At 41.3% G+C, this 16,530-nt stretch overlaps 1 protein-coding gene across 5 annotated transcripts in view; it reads right to left on the bottom strand.

Annotated features, from left to right (window-relative positions):
• cyfip2 (cytoplasmic FMR1 interacting protein 2) overlaps positions 1-4,660 on the bottom strand; it is a gene marked incomplete at its 5' end in the record, with an annotated part of 59,327 nt that extends 54,667 nt beyond the window's left edge. For all 5 annotated transcript variants that reach the window (XM_084332187.1, XM_084332188.1, XM_084332191.1 and 2 more), the window contains one exon: positions 4,544-4,660. In XM_084332187.1, coding sequence (XP_084188313.1) covers positions 4,544-4,660 — 117 coding nt within the window. The remainder of the gene's footprint in view (positions 1-4,543) is intronic.
• Between the last annotated feature and the right edge of the window lie 11,870 nt (positions 4,661-16,530).

Raw genomic sequence — 16,530 nt, 5'->3', positions numbered from 1 at the left:
CCAGTATGTGGGCCGGTGTGTGGGCCGGTGTGTGGGCCAGTATGTGGGCCATTGTGTGGGCCGGCAATAAAACAATAAACAAGTTGCATAAACTAAATCAGATTAAAAATGATCACAGTTCTGGTTTGCCTTAAGATGCAGTTTAAGATGGGTCTTGAACATGGAGTATGTATAGGGCACTCTCTAATCACAACTGGTAGGCTATTCCAGTAGTTACCACATTTAACAGAGAACACAGTTTTTGCAAAGGTAGTATACCGAAAAGGCACCTTACAGTCCCCTCTACTGATGGCCCTGGTGGTAATGCCAGTGTCTGCTTTCTGTTGGATGAACTCATTCAATGGGGGAGGGGCAAGTCCATGCAGAACCTTGTTGCATGTTATGTTTTTCTAAAACATTACAGTGATGAAATGAAATTGGTTTCCTATCAAATTCTTTTATGGCTTTTTTGTAGATTAATTCTATTGGTGTAAGAGTAGTGACATATGAAAGAGACCAGTTGATAAAACAGTACTCGATGTGTGATAAAATCATTGAATGCAGAAACATCCTTGCAGCATTAACTGGCAGGCAGGGCCTGATCTGCCTGAAGTTTTCGATGTTAAACTTGACTGTTTGTCACTTTCTTCACATGACTTTTTGAAGGTCAATGTAGAGTCCAATGTGACCCCAAGATACTTGAATTAATGGGATCATCCTTATGTTCCCCGGGTCCTATGTTCCCCGGGTCCTATGTTCCCCGCTTGATTGATTAATAGATTGACATTTTTATAAATTTTTATTATTTTATTAATTATGAATGTCCGCCTTGTTTCGAACTGGTTAAGCTTAGGCCCTCTTTCGAACTGGTTACGGTTAGAGTTTGGAATCAGGGCTGGTGGTCTAAAAATTTCAATCAATCAAAGCGGGGAACATAGGACCCGGGGAACATAGGACCCGGGGAACATAGACATGCTCCCGAATTAATGTACAATGTCCAGCTCCGCCTCTCCCAGAAACACATTAGAGTGAGTGACCTCTACTGGTGACTTTGTGAACATCATAGACACTGTTTTCTTGGTGTTAAGTGAAAGACATGCTTTTGTTTTTGTCTTGAATGAGACATGAGACATCAGTGAATGAGATTCACGTTTCCTCCCAACCGCGAGTAGGCCTAGAAGCGCAGAAATGGAGAACGCAAAAAAAAAAAAGTGGAGCTGAAAAAGCTAGAATAAAAAAACAAAAATTGCTAGTAAAAGACACAGAACAATGTTCTAAAATTACAGACATGTTTAGTAGAGGAAGGGCTCTCGTTAGAGTAGCTGCTGCTGCTAATAATGATGAAGTTCAAGTGGAAGGAACCAACAGTAACATGACAGGTGCGTGCAGTAGCCTAGTGCATATTCTACTGTTGGTGTCTGCCGGTTCATGAGGGCTAGCTAGCCTATACTAGCTCTTGCAGTGATTTCAGTCATTCTATTACAAGACAATGTGCTTTCCGTATTCCTTGATTCCTTTACAGCCACGTAGGACATTAAATAGTCGTGACATCGTATGACTCTGACTAAAAGTTTAGTTAGCAATGTTAGGACTAGTGCCCACCACAGCATCAGAAGCTAAAGTGCTAACCTAGAGAGCCAATCAGAACCTAGGACGGGCTGCAAATTAATCGGCTACTAATATTATAATAGTAAATACTAAAATAAAATACTATTATGTTCCCTTCCAAATTTTCATGTTGATATAATATTGGTAATCTAATTGATTGAATTGATTAGTTGCCATTTTACATGCTTAAATAAGATGTACCTTAGAATTCCCAACTGTTAGCCATGTTCTCGATATGATTAGTCTCATCTACATGTTTGTAAATAACCACAGCTAACTAGCTTAAGCTAACAACTCGGTCAACTACTACCCCGTAGTTAAACAAATGTGATTGCATATAACAGCTAACTGCTACAGCTAAGTTGGTAGTTAGCCTATTCCATTAATGTTGAATGTATTTATGAAGGTTGTTGATGGTGGTTGGCGCTGAATAGCAGACATGATTCCGTCAGTCTGCCACAGGGCAGCTGTGTTTGCTGATGCTGCTCATGACCACCAGTAGCGTGTGTGAGTGTGAATGGAGAGAGAGAGAGAGAGAGAGAGAGAGAGAGAGAGAGAGAGAGAGAGAGAGAGAGAGAGAGAGAGAGAGAGAGAGAGAGAGAGAGAAAGCAGCCATGATGAAGTTGAGCTTCATCCAGTAGAATGAAAACGTTTATAAAAGACACCTAGATCATGACATTACTTTTCAAATTGTGTATTATAATGTGTATATTTTAGTGATGTCCGATATTATCGGCCTACCGATATTGGCATTAAAATGTGATATCGGAAATTATTGGTATCGGTTTTCAAAAAAAGAAAATTTTTATATTTTTATTTTTTATATTTATTTAACCTTTATTTACCCAGGCAAGCAAGTAAGAACAAATTCTGATTTTATTTATTGTCAAAAGTATGCATAATGTTGTGTTAATTCCACAACAAGATATATGTAATGTTAATTACCTGAAATTATTCGTTTTTTGGGGGGAAACCCTGCATATATTGGTATCGGTTGATATCGGTATGGGAAATTTAAGTGTTGGACTATATCGGATATCGGTAAAAAAGCCAATATCGAACATCCCTAGTATATTTGTATCTTCTTCCTTACTGCCCCCACTACTGGGTCCATCACTACTAGCACAGATTTCAACTTTATTTTCAATTCTAGTGAAGATAACATGTTTTTCTCTATTGGATGAAATGGTGCAGCGATAAAAACATTGTATTCAAACATTTTATTCAATAAAGCCTCAACAAAGAGTTGGAACAGCATACAGAATATAGATGTGATGTCAGTCTGAATCAGAGCATTCTCTGCCTCATTGAATTCTGAATAATCAGATTCCAATGAACCCTCAAATTCTGAAATGGGAGTAGTCACCACTCACCAACTTCCCCATCTTCTCTAGTCACCCCCACACCTTCTATTTGACCCATGACTTCTCAGCAGAGCCCAGACAAAACTTCCCTTTTCCTATCAACTCTGCTAATACTAGTCACTATTGAGAGAGAGAGAGAGAGAGAGAGAGAGAGAGTGAGAGAGAGAAGAGAGAGAGAGAGAGAGAGAGAGAGAGAGAGAGAGAGAGAGAGAGAGAGAGAGACTGAGAGAGACTGAGAGAGACTGAGAGAGACTGAGAGACTGAGAGAGACTGAGAGAGACTGAGAGAGACTGAGAGAGACTGAGAGACTGAGAGAGACTGAGATAGACTGAGAGAGACTGAGAGAGACTGAGAGAGACTGAGAGAGACTGAGAGAGAGAGACAGAGAGACAGAGAGAGAGAGAGAGAGAGAGACTGAGACTCTTGAATGGGTGTCTGGGAGGAAGTGGGGGGGTCTTCGATGTTGATTAAACGGCAAGCAACTAATGTCATGAGTGCCAAATTAAAGGACAATAAATCCAATCTAACTGAAATTGTGTAGCACAGACCTTTCTATGGATCAAAACCTCAATATTATTATGGTGTAGTTATACTTCATGTATCCTTAATCCCTAGGCTAATGAGGCACTAAGATGTTAGTAAAAAGTAAAAAGCCAAAGTAACGGTATATGTATGTGTGTGTGTGTGTGTGTGTGTGCACTGTGCACGAGTGCACATCTAGGGGCGGGGTGTAGATTGGTCTCCCTGATGTTGACGCCTTAGCCACAGCCTTGGGTTGTTTAATACTGGACAAGTGTTTCATAACGGCCGTTGTGCTGGGCCGGTTTCGGGGCCGGTGCGTCTGAATGTCCCGGGCTGAATTTGTGTCCAGTCCGCCACTGCCAAGGGGTGCCTGAGCACCTGCCTTTTTGTGTGTGTGGTGTGTGTGTGTGTGGTGTGTGTGTGTGTGTGTGTGTGTGTGTGTGTGTGTGTGTGTGTGTGTGTGTGTGTGTGTGTGTGTGTGTGTGTGTGTGTGTGTGTGTGTGTGTGTGTGTGTGTGTGTGTGCGTGCGCGTCCCCCCAGGTATCTGGCTTCCCTTGCACCATCTGCGGAGGGGTGTGCGGCTCGGGATCGGACGAGAAGTGGCACCAGCGGCAGAGTCGCTGAACCCCCCCCGCCATCCCTGGGGCAAGCGCCATCATCGAACACGATGGACAGCTAAGAGACTAATTTGTATGTCTGTACAAAAACATCTGTGTGAAGCCAGGATGGATGGAAGCGGAAGCGGACCGGCTAGCGTTGTCGTTGGCCAAAAGCACCTTTCCTGGAGTTTTAAGCTAGGCTAGTGGTCCATAATCTGCTCCATTCATTTGTGCTAAACTAGGCTAGCTTGCTACTGAATGCACAGAGAGGAAATTGGTATCCATCTTCTTGTCTGACTTTGGAGAAGACGCTAAGCACATTTCCCCATAATGGTTGTTGGTGTGTCTGCTGGTCAGGGAGGGTTAGGGTTATGAGCGCCTTGGTACCTGGTACATGATGGAGGAGGGCGGGGGCTGGATGCATGGCTGCTGGTCAGGAGGGTTAGGGTTAGGGTATGAGCGCCTTGGTACCTGGTACATGATGGAGGAGGGCGGGGGCTCGATGCATGGCTGCTGGTCAGGGAGGGGAAGCTCCTCCAGCAGGTCCACGTTGGACAGCGCATCCTCCAGGGTCACGTGGGTCGTCATGGTAACGGGGTGTCACTCACACAACTCCCCGGTCTGAGAAGAGGGAGAGAAGGAGAAAGAGAGACCAGAGTGTGAAGCAGGGAGCAACTCAGTTTCACAAAGTCTGAGGACAGAAAGAGAGGAATAGAGACTGGCAAATTGCCAGCTATTGACCATATTCACACGCCAGCCATTTGCTCTTATGTCATGGTTGGGTTCCTTTTCCACCCTGTTCCACATACTGTAGGGTGCATGGCATAATAAAGAGCTAAATTGCCGCCTTGTGAATATGGTCAATAGCTTGTTTGCAGTCACGTGATTCCGATGATGCGTAGAATTCCGATGATGTGAGAAGCAGATGAGATGAGATGGAGGAAAGCCCTTACAGTGTTAGTTTATTTTATTATATTGGAGATGGAGGAAAGCCCTTACAGTGTTAGTTTATTATATTAGAGATGGAGCAAAGCCCTTACAGTGTTACTTAGTTTATTATATTGGAGATGGCGGAAAGCCCTTACAGTGTTACTTAGTTTATTATATTGGAGATGGAGGAAAGCCCTTACAGTGTTAGTTTATTAGAGATGGAGGAAAGCCCTTACAGTGTTAGCTTATTATATTAGAGATGGAGCAAAGCCCTTACTGTGTTATTTTATTATATTAGAGATGGAGGAAAGCCCTTACAGTGTTAGTTTATTAGAGATGGAGGAAAGCCCTTACAGTGTTAGCTTATTATATTAGAGATGGAGGAAAGCCCTTACTGTGTTATTTTATTATATTAGAGATGGAGGAAGCCCTTACAGTGTTAGTTTATTATATTAGAGATGGAGGAAAGCCCTTACAGTGTTAGTTTATTATATTAGAGATGGAGGAAAGCCCTTACTGTGTTAGTTTATTATATTAGAGATGGAGGAAAGCCTTACTGTGTTAGTTTATTAGAGATGGAGGAAAGCCCTTACTGTGTTATTTTATTATATTGGAGATGGAGGAAAGCCCTTACAGTGTAGTTTATTATATTAGAGATGGAGGAAAGCCCTTACTGTGTTATTTTATTATATTGGAGATGGAGGAAAGCCCTTACAGTGTTAGGTTTATTATATTAGAGATGGAGGAAAGCCCTTACAGTGTTACTTAGTTTATTATATTGGATATGGAGGAAAGCCCTTACTGTGTTATTTATTATATTGGAGATGGAGGAAAGCCCTTACAGTGTTAGTTTATTAGAGATGGAGGAAAGCCCTTACTGTGTTAGTTTATTATATTAGAGATGGAGGAAAGCCCTTACTGTGTTAGTTTATTATATTAGAGATGGAGGAAAGCCCTTACTGTGTTAGTTTATTATATTAGAGATGGAGGAAAGCCCTTACTGTGTTAGTTTATTAGAGATGGAGGAAAGCCCTTACTGTGTTAGTTTATTATATTAGAGATGGAGGAAAGCCCTTACTGTGTTAGTTTATTAGAGATGGAGGAAAGCCCTTACTGTGTTAGTTTATTATATTAGAGATGGAGGAAAGCCCTTACAGTGTTAGTTTATTAGAGATGGAGGAAAGCCCTTACTGTGTTATTTTATTATATTAGAGATGGAGGAAAGCCCTACTGTGTTAGTTTATTATATTAGAGATGGAGGAAAGCCCTTACTGTGTTAGTTTATTAGATTAGAGATGAGGAAAGCCTTACTGTGTTATTTTATTATATTAGAGATGGAGGAAAGCCCTTACTGTGTTAGTTTATTATATTAGAGATGGAGGAAAGCCCTTACTGTGTTAGTTTATTATATTAGAGATGGAGGAAAGCCCTTACTGTGTTAGTTTATTATATTAGAGATGGAGGAAACCCTTACAGTGTTAGCTTATTATATTAGAGATGGAGGAAAGCCCTTAGTTACTGTGTTAGTTTATTATATTAGAGATGGAGGAAAGCCCTTACTGTGTTAGTTTATTATATTAGAGATGGAGGGAAAGCCCTTACAGTGTTAGTTTATTATATTAGAGATGGAGGAAAGCCCTTACAGTGTTAGTTTATTATATTGGAAATGGAGCAAAGTCCTTACTGTGTTAGTGTATTATATTAGAGATGGAGGAAAGCCCTTAGTTACTGTGTTAGTTTATTATATTAGAGATGGAGGAAAGCCCTTAGTTACTGTGTTGGTTTATTAGATTAGAGATGGAGGAAAGCCCTTACTGTGTTAGTTTATTATATTAGAGATGGAGGAAAGCCCTTACTGTGTTATTTTAGACAATATTACGAGAGAAAGGTATAAACTGAAAGTCACAACGTTTGATTTGAAACGTTAAAACGATTTATCATTAAAAGATTAGATTAAAATGTATTGTCAACATACAGCACAAGCACAATACAACTTACAAGGAAAATAAATGTGGCATCGGAAAATAAATGAGTGCAAATGTAACAGTAAAGTACAGTAGTAATATACAATGTACAGTACAGGTGATTAAACTGGATATAGCATATATAAATGTGTACTACTGAGCAGAGCATGTGAGCGGCGCGGAGCGGCAGAGAAATCCGATCTTCGCTCTGGACGGCTTAGTTCCGCTCTCATTCGCTCATGTTGCCCCCCCCCCCCCAAGCCGCTCTACGCTCGCTCAGCGTTCATCTTCATTTGCGCATCAAGCGCTCCGCCGCTCCAGCCCGCTCAGCAGAAAAAAATTATTTTTTTGGAGCATGATGTAAATTAGCTTGATTTGACCAAACTACAACAGTCTGCACCCCCTGGGCCCCTTAACAATTGTTTGTATTGAGCCGTATTGTATTGTACCCATTCTGCAATCTGTTATAAAGTTTTCAACCATTCTACTAGCTGTCTAGCTTTACTATGCTAATGTTCGCTAGCCTAGCCGCAATGCTAAGTGTTTATACTGGCAGATCCCATTCACGTTAGCATGTAAGCTAACAACATCAGCGCTCTTTTTGTGAGACTAAACTCTCCGCTCTTGGTGGTACATTGTGTTGATGTTGGTTTCATTTCATCAATAAATGAGGCAGAACACAGTGAATGTATCCTTTTTTTTATTGCACTTTGTTTGTTTCTTGCTGAAAATAAATGTTGCTAAGTAAATAGTTCACCGAGGTGACTTAAAGATGGCGGAATTCTGTTTTGACTTAGCAGGATGTGGAGTGACTCGTTCACCCTTCTGATTGGTTGAAAATGGCCTTCATGTTTGAACTACATCGCCACCTATTGCTTTGGCAATGTACTACATGTATATTACATCAGTTTAAACCACTGCGTGATTGTGTGCACTGAGCGGCTCGGAGCGGCAGAGAGCTCTCGCTCCGGAGTCACTCTAACCCATTTTAAAGCCCACTCCGCGCTCACTTCAAAATCCACCCGCTCCGCTCCTCGCTCCGCTCCGTTCACATGCTCTGCTACTGAGTAATAGTGCTAATCAGATGTATGTACAGAGTTGTAGTATTAATATGTACAGTGATACAGGTATAAATGTTTGCCATCTACCCTGTAGTTAGACAAGCAGATAGAGCTGCCGCGGTATTGATGTTTTCCTTACCGCACACATTTGCAAAATATTTCCTACCGCCGCGGTATTACCGCACACACACACAAAAAAAAGTTTGAATGCATTTTTTTGTAGTCTACTCTTTATATAGCATATAGCCTGCCTCTAGTCTAAATGTCTATCTTTAGAGGATGACTTTGCAGCATGAATATTGTTTGGGATTCGGCATGCACGCATTCGTTATTAAAAGTGAAACACGGATTCGAAGTCTCCCCTCGGTGTCGCGCCCGCCGGTTACCCCCCGACCCTTTCTTCTTCTTATTATTATAACGTTACTACTTATGATTACAAAGGTATTCGATTTGTGGCATTAACGTTAGTATAGTTACACGTTCGTATTTACCGGACCACATAGCAAGGCAAGCGTTACTCAATTAATATCTAAGTTCCTTTCTTTGCTCAGAGCGTGCCGAGTTGTACCCATTCTGCGGTCTGTTAATAAAGTTTTCAATCAGACAAGTGTATAGAACGAAGGGCTTTTATTATAACATTTCGTTGCAGTAAAATCATTATGCCTCGTTCCCTGAGGAGCGACGGCGTCGGTAATCCACTCCGGTCTCCGGTGGGAGCTAACGTACTATTAGCCGTGACGGTGTTGTGATGGCTGAGATTCAGGAAGTAAACGCACTGCAAGATGCTCCAAGCATGTGACGCGTATCTCTTCTGACCAATCAGTGGTCTGCAGTGTTTCATGTGACTTTTCTGGTACCCAATAGGGTCGCTTGGAATCTCGACAGAGAAGTAGGGTATATCTGCAGAGCCGCAAGCCCAACGAGAGCGTAATAATAATAATAATATAATAAAAAACAGCGGTGATGCCGGTATTCAGCCCAACGCTGCGGTGGGCATGATGTAACAGCGATACCGCGGTAATACCGATACCGCGGCAGCTCTACAAGCAGATACCCTTTTCTTCTCTGCATGCATTAGGCTTAGGGAACAGACGCACCTACTTCCAGTGAATGACGCTAAGCTAGGCTAACGGTGCGGCTGTTCCCTAAGCCTAATGCATGCAGAGAAGAAAAGGGTATCTGCTTGTCTAACTCCAGGGTAGATGGCAAATAAGCGAATTTCCCAAAAAGTTGGCGTGTTCCTTTAAATTAAAAACAGTTATACTGAGGTAGGGAGGTTTGGTCCATGATCTCAGTACCAAGGTGCTCCACGATGACTTCCACCAAGGTGAGTGGCTTTTCTTTTATTGTCCTATGATGCTTAAAGCACTACTTACAAGCACTGGGCATAACTATGAGTCTATATGATGACAGTATGAGTCTATATGATGACAGTATAACTATGAGTCTATGGTATAACTATGAGTCTATATGATGACAGTATAACTATGAGTCTATATGATGACAGTATACCTATGAGTCTATATGACGACAGTATAACTATGAGTCTACATGACGACGGTATAACTATGAGTAAGGCTGGGCGATTAATCGATTTAATAGATTAATTCGAATGAATGATTTAGGGCGATTTTTTAAAATGAAAATCGATTTTCAGAAAGAAAAAAAATTATTTATTATTTTTTCTTTTTTTAAGAGTCACCTTTTATTTTACAAAAAGTGATGTTTGGTGAAAGTTAGATTTGCACTTTATTAATCCCAATAGGGAAATTAATTCTTGTTTGATGATCAAGAGGCACCTTTTATTAGTTTTAAGTGAAGTTTGGTGAAAAAGCAAGTTATTGCACTATTAATCTCAATAGGGACATTTCAGAGTTTTTACATTCATCTTTGTTTGATCAAGAGTAACTTTATATATATATATATATATATATATATATATATATATATATATATATATATATATATATATATATATATATATATATATATATATATATATATATATATATATATATATATATATATATATATATATATATATATATATATATATATATATATATATATAATACCGGTATATGAAAGTTAGGTTTGCACTTCAATCCAAATAGGGAAATTCATCTTGGTTTGATAATTATTTTGTGTCAAATAAAAACAAAGCTTATTTGAATGATTTCCTTGGCATTTCTAGTTCTTAATAGAAAAAAGTCGATTAAATCGTAAATCGGATGTGGTGTGAAAAAATCTGAGATTTTATTTTTAGGCCATATCGCCCAGCCCTAACTATGAGTCCTATATGATGACAGTATAACTATTGAGTCTATATGATGACAGTATACAGTAACTATGAGTCTATATGATGACAGTATAACTATGAGTCTATATGATGACAGTATACAGTAACTATGAGTCTATATGATGACAGTATAACTATGAGTCTATATGATGACAGTATAACATTTAGTTAAAGTCAAAAGGCAGACAGGGTTTAATTACATCCACCAAGGAAATTATGTTTTGCTGTGTGTGTGTGTGTGTGTGTGTGTGTGTGTGTGTGTGTGTGTGTGTGTGTGTGTGTGTGTGTGTGTGTGTGTGTGTGTGTGTGTGTGTGTGTGCGTGTGCGTGTGTGTGTGTGTGTGTGTGTTGCAGTGCTGTGATAACTGCCTGACAACCATGGTAAACAGACTGCATTCACATAGCTCTTTTATCCAAATAACTTTACAACGTATGCCTCACATTCACCCATTCACTCACATATTCACACACAGATGGTGGAGGCGACCATGCAATATGCCAACCTGCTCATCGGGAGCAGTTACGGGTTAACTATCTTGTTCAAGGACACTTCGCCACGCTGCCGGAAGATGCCGGAATCTAACCAGAAACCTTCTGATTACCAGATGACCGTTCTACCTCCACTGCGCGCTACAGTGATGCAGTGATTTGACGCTAGCGGCTATACTGAAAAACCCCTCCCTATGAGGAGCTAGTTCAGACTCATCCACCCACGACACACCACAAACAAACCGCTATCGGCCAATCAGTCCTTCATGCCGGTAGCCATCAGGCTCCACAACCGTGGGCACGGACTGCTGCCAATTGCTGGAGAACTAACGGCTGGTGAACTTGAGAACTGGTAGGACTATCTAACTCTCCTATCTAACTCTCAATTATAAACACTGCACAAACTCTGTGCAGTGTGTTACTACGGTATAGACCATGTAGCCTATCATCACTATTATTACTGTCTGATTGAATCCTGCCATGCACTACTGTTTCGCCATCATTGTTATTACTTTGCACTTTGTTCTAGATGCTCTATTATTATTATTACCTACCCGACCTATGCTGCTATGACACCTGGATTTCCCCTGGATTTCCCCAAGGGGATTAATAAAGAATAGAATAGAAATCCTTTAATAATCCTGAGGGAAATTCGGCACTACAGATCGCTCACATTGAACAATAAACATTTAGGTAGTCAATAGGACTAAAATAGGAATAAGATAATAATATTAAAAATAAGAATAAAATAGAATAAAGAATAAAATACGGTCCAGGATATACAGTACATTCTGGTATGTATTCTAAAATCTTAAATATACAACTATCCAGCCAAAAATATACAGTCAAATGTACAGTAATAAGTGTGAAAATGTAAAGTGAAAAGTGTTCAGGAAGATTGTGAGAAGTGTAAAAAAAATATTAAGTGTCCAGGAAGATTTCACCAGGCTGTACTGTCACCCTGTGCTTAGTGATGCAGTGAGGCACAGTCATGCATTATAGAGTTTAATAATGGCTGTCGGAATGAAGGACTTCCTGTGCTGTTCAGTGTTACATCTAGGGAGTCTTAGTCTAAAGGAACACTAGACTTGACAAACAACCTATTGCCAATGGTGATATCCAGTAAGCCCTGGGTTGGGACCTCAAACAGGTCTTAATGGTGATATCCAGTAAGCCCTGGGTTGGGACCTCAAACAGGTCTTGGGCTGCTTCTGGTGGCTCCAGTCGGCAGTCGCCATGTGACAATAGCATTAGTCTATTCCAATGAGCGTGGGTCTCATGTGAAACAGTAGAAACCAGTAGAAGCCTTCAGATCACATATACCGCCCATTCTCGACATGTGAGAATCCAGTTGTTTTTACTGATGTTTAATGTGGTCTTAAACATCCCAAACACTGCTTTAACACCATAGAAACACCACATGGACACTGTAGAACTAAATGTATAGACAGTAGTGTTGTCAAAAATATCGAAGTATCGATACATATCGATACTGAATATTTAAAACGGCTTCGATACTCATTTCCCGAAGTACCAATACTTTCTGCAGTATCGGTACCAGCTGGCGAGTGTTCTACCGCAAGTTGTTGGCGCTGTTCAGAACGCTCAGCGCGCTTGCCCCCCCGGCTCCTCCGAGTCCAGCCCTCCCCCTCACAGAGAGCCGTCTTCTTCAGTTAGTAAACAAACATTTTAGCTGAAGATGGTAAATGCAGAGCCTCCGCAACTTGTGCTTGTGGATAAAGAAAACAGCAGAAGTGCTGTTTGGAGGTACTTCGGGTTTCAAGTAAACAACGAAGGACAAGCTACAAATGACCCAATGCTATTTGCAAGCGGTGTTAGAGCAGTGCCAGCGCCGATCTCCATAAAGAAATTAAAGAGGTTCGTGACAGCTGCTCTTTCAACGTCACTGTGACTGAAGCATTAAACCATTAACTCTAGTTTAATACATGATACGTTGTCTACTGATGGCGCATAATATCAACAGCTGATTCGTTGTAACGTTACAGCTACCAGCTAACGTTAGCTACTGCTAGCTCCTATCCTTCTATCCTTACCTCCATCTCGAAAGTCATGGAAAATTTTTTATACGAACAGGTCGAAAAATACATTGCGGAAAAAAATCTAATCTACGAATTCCAATCTGGCTTCAGAACATCCCACTCCACTGACACATGCCTTCTCTATTTAAACGACCACATCAAACAATAGGTGGACGCGGGCAAATACTGCGGCATGGTCATGCTGGACCTACAAAAGGCCTTCGACACTGTCAATCACACCATTCTGATTGACAAGCTAAAAGCAATTGGTTTTGATAGTCTATCAGTGAGCTGGATGCAATCCTACCTGGAGGGGAGAGAGCAGATGGTGGAGGTAAACGGTACCCTATCCCCCCCCCCTCACAGTAAGCTGTGGTGTTCCACAAGGAAGCATACTAGGTCCGCTACTGTTCCTAATTTATGCAAATGACATGTCGTCAGCTTGTGACTGCAACTTGTTCCTGTTTGCGGACGACTCAGCCCTGCTGGTCTCTGACAAGAACAAGTTACAGGTTGAAAAAACCCTCAGCTCAGAACTAGGCAACATCTGCATATGGCTCGCTGATAACAAACTATCATTACACATGGGCAAAACAGAGTCCATTCTCTTCGGTTCAAATAACAAACTCAGCAAGACCGACGGCTTCTCAGTTACAGTGGGTGACAATATTGTCACAAGGAAAGAAGATATTACCTACCTGGGTTCCATCCTAGAGGCAAATCTTTCCTGTGACAAAATGGCATCCAATGTAATAAAAAAAGTCAACCAACGAACTCGATTCTTGTACCGGATCTCCTCACTGGTAAACAAGAATACCCTGAAGACTCTAGCAGGAGCACTCATTCAAGGGTACTACGACTATGCTTGCACCTCATGGTACCAAAGCACCTCAAAGGCGCTAAAAACAAAATGACAAACATCTCAAAACAAACTGGTCAGACTACTGCTTGACCTTACTCCTAGAACCCACCTCACCCCTGCCCACTTTGACAACCTAGGATGGCTTAGAGTAGACGACAGAGTACAGCAACTTGCAATGGGCCTGGTCTACAAGATACACTACACGACCAAGGTACCCATGTACATGTCAAAATACTTCCCAAAGGTCAGTGAATACCACGATCACAACACCAGAGGGAGCTCCACAAATCATGTTAAACCCAGATTCGGCTCAAACAAGGGACTAAACACGTTTCGCAATTATGCCACATCAATGTGGAACGCCCTACCCAAAGCTGTAAAGGAATGTGAATCACTACCCACTTTCAAAAACACTCTCAAAAAACACCTAAGGGAGACTGCAACTCAAAACTGGCCCCTGTAAATGTCCGAACACAACCCCCTCCAATGTACAGTAAATTACCAAGTATGGTCTTGTCAATAATCCAATGTACAGTTTTGTTTGTACAGTTGTACAGTGTCGCCCACCCACCCCTCCTACCCAACCCCCCCCCCCCACTCCTACCCAACCCCCCCCCCCCCCCCCCCCACCCACCCAACCACCTCCAATGTACAGTCCCCCCCAACCCCCCCCTACCCAATCCAATGTACAGTTTCTACGTCAAATGTATATACTTTTTTTTTTCTGGACTCTTTTTGTATCACAAACAGTACTGTAATTGCAAATCTGATATGTCATAAATGTATAGATGTAGCAGTTCTGTCTATCTGTATGTCATGTATGTCATATATGTTACGATGAATTGAAAATGGGGGACCCTGATGTAAACAAGACGAAAGTCTTTCTCTGGTCTGCATCCCCTTAACAATTGTATGTATTGAGCTGTACTGTACTGTACCCATTCTGCAATCTGTTAATAAAGTTTTCAATCAATCAATCAAGCTTAGCTGGCTACTTGTATAATTACTGCATGGTAACGGAGTAACGTTAACGTTTAAACGTTATGTCGAGGTCATACAATACTACAGTCGACATAAGGTTAACGTTACCCCGTTTCCATCAAGTGTTTAAATAGCAGCAATCTTGTTGAAAATGTAACATTACTAAAATGCTCCGAGCATAGCCTCTCTCTATATATATATCTACCGCTACCTCTCTCTCTCTCTCACTACCGCCCTCTCCCTCTCTCTCTCTCTCTCTCTCTCTCTCTTTCTCTCTCTCTCTCTCTCTCTCTCTCTCTCTCTCTCTCTCTCTCTCTCTCTCTCTCTCTCTCTCTCTCTCTCGTTATCTTTAAATAAAAACAAAACTGTTACTAACTGTAATATAAACAGTTCAGTTTGTCAGGTACATGCAACACAGGTTACAGTGTTTACATCTGTCTGCTTGAGAAAATACCATGTTCTGCATTTGCAATAAAAATGATTGAAGTGAGATGAACAGTTATTTTTAAATGTGTGATCTAAAGATAAACAAAGGGTTTTAAAATTGTTATATTTATCTTCTCTTATAGTACCAGAGAGAAGCTAAATTTGAAGCTAAATTTGTTTAAAAAAAAATATATATATATATATATATATATATTTTTTTTTTTTGATATCGAAATAATATCGAAGTATCGATACTTTTCAAGGTATCGTATCGAAGTCGAAATTCCAGTATCGTGACAACACTAATAGACAGACATGAAGAAAATTATGTTCTTACATTACCGGTAATTCATGTTTAGGAGAATACATTGGTTCATAGTTTAATACAGACAAAAGAAAAACACAACTGTTGAAGTTAGATGTTATGTATGATTGCATGTAACTGTCTAACTGTTTCGACAAGAGGGCGCTATAGGCGTAGCTACTGAAGCTGACGCCAGGTGAGAGGTATAAAAGGAGATGTTACCTCCCCCCTCACTCTCTTCCTCCGTCGCTCTCACAAGAGAAGGTCTCATGTGTACTGTTGGGTGCAATGTGAAATAAACCACGCCAAAGACTAAAGAGAAACCTTGTCGTCATGAACATATTATTGTCGCTCCATAGCTGACTCTGTCAACAACAACACTGACCACTTTTGCCTGCTTGATAACCAATGTGGGGGGGGGGGTAACTTCTTCCTTGTGAAGAAATCTTCTGACTTGTCTCTTCTGAAGTAGTTTACATTTTAACACAATCTGTCTGCCACTATACTGTATGCACTCTTTCATCTGTGAAACAAAAAACCTAGTTATATGAATACTGGCTGAGCGTCTCGCTCTTCGCCATAATGAGATAACTCTTATCTCCTAGCACCTACTGTGCTCATGAACAAACAATTGCACCCATGCACCTGACCAGGCCACGCCCCAGCGTCCTCCTATAAGACACCGGACATGGTCACACTCTACCTTCCTCGGAAAAAAAAGTTTCCAACATAGAAAACCCAACCAAGGGACCTCAGGGCGCTAAGAGCGAGACGCTCCTAGCCAGTATTCATATAACTAGGTTATAGGATAACCTTTCGTTATATTATCATACTGGCCAATCGGGTCTCTCTCTTCGCTATAATGAGATATGGGGCAGAGCAGACGCGTGGCCCGACAAGTGTACTCCCTGAGGGCCCGCAAGCCCTACTACCAGGGGGAGGGGAGTCCCGTCCACCCGCCCGTCCTAGCGAAGGGGGGGAGGCAGTCAACTCCACCAATGTGCAAAAAAAAGGGAACCAGAAACCCCTAAAAGCGCACAGTACAGGCGGGACCACATGTGACACATCACCCCGTGGCACACACCCACACACCCCTGCTAACCC

Source organism: Notolepis coatsorum, assembly GCF_963971535.1.
Source record: "Notolepis coatsorum genome assembly, chromosome: 16".
Taxonomy (NCBI): domain Eukaryota; kingdom Metazoa; phylum Chordata; class Actinopteri; order Aulopiformes; family Paralepididae; genus Notolepis; species Notolepis coatsorum.
The sequence above is the reverse complement of the archived record's forward strand: the minus strand, read 5'-3'. Positions and strand labels throughout refer to the sequence as shown.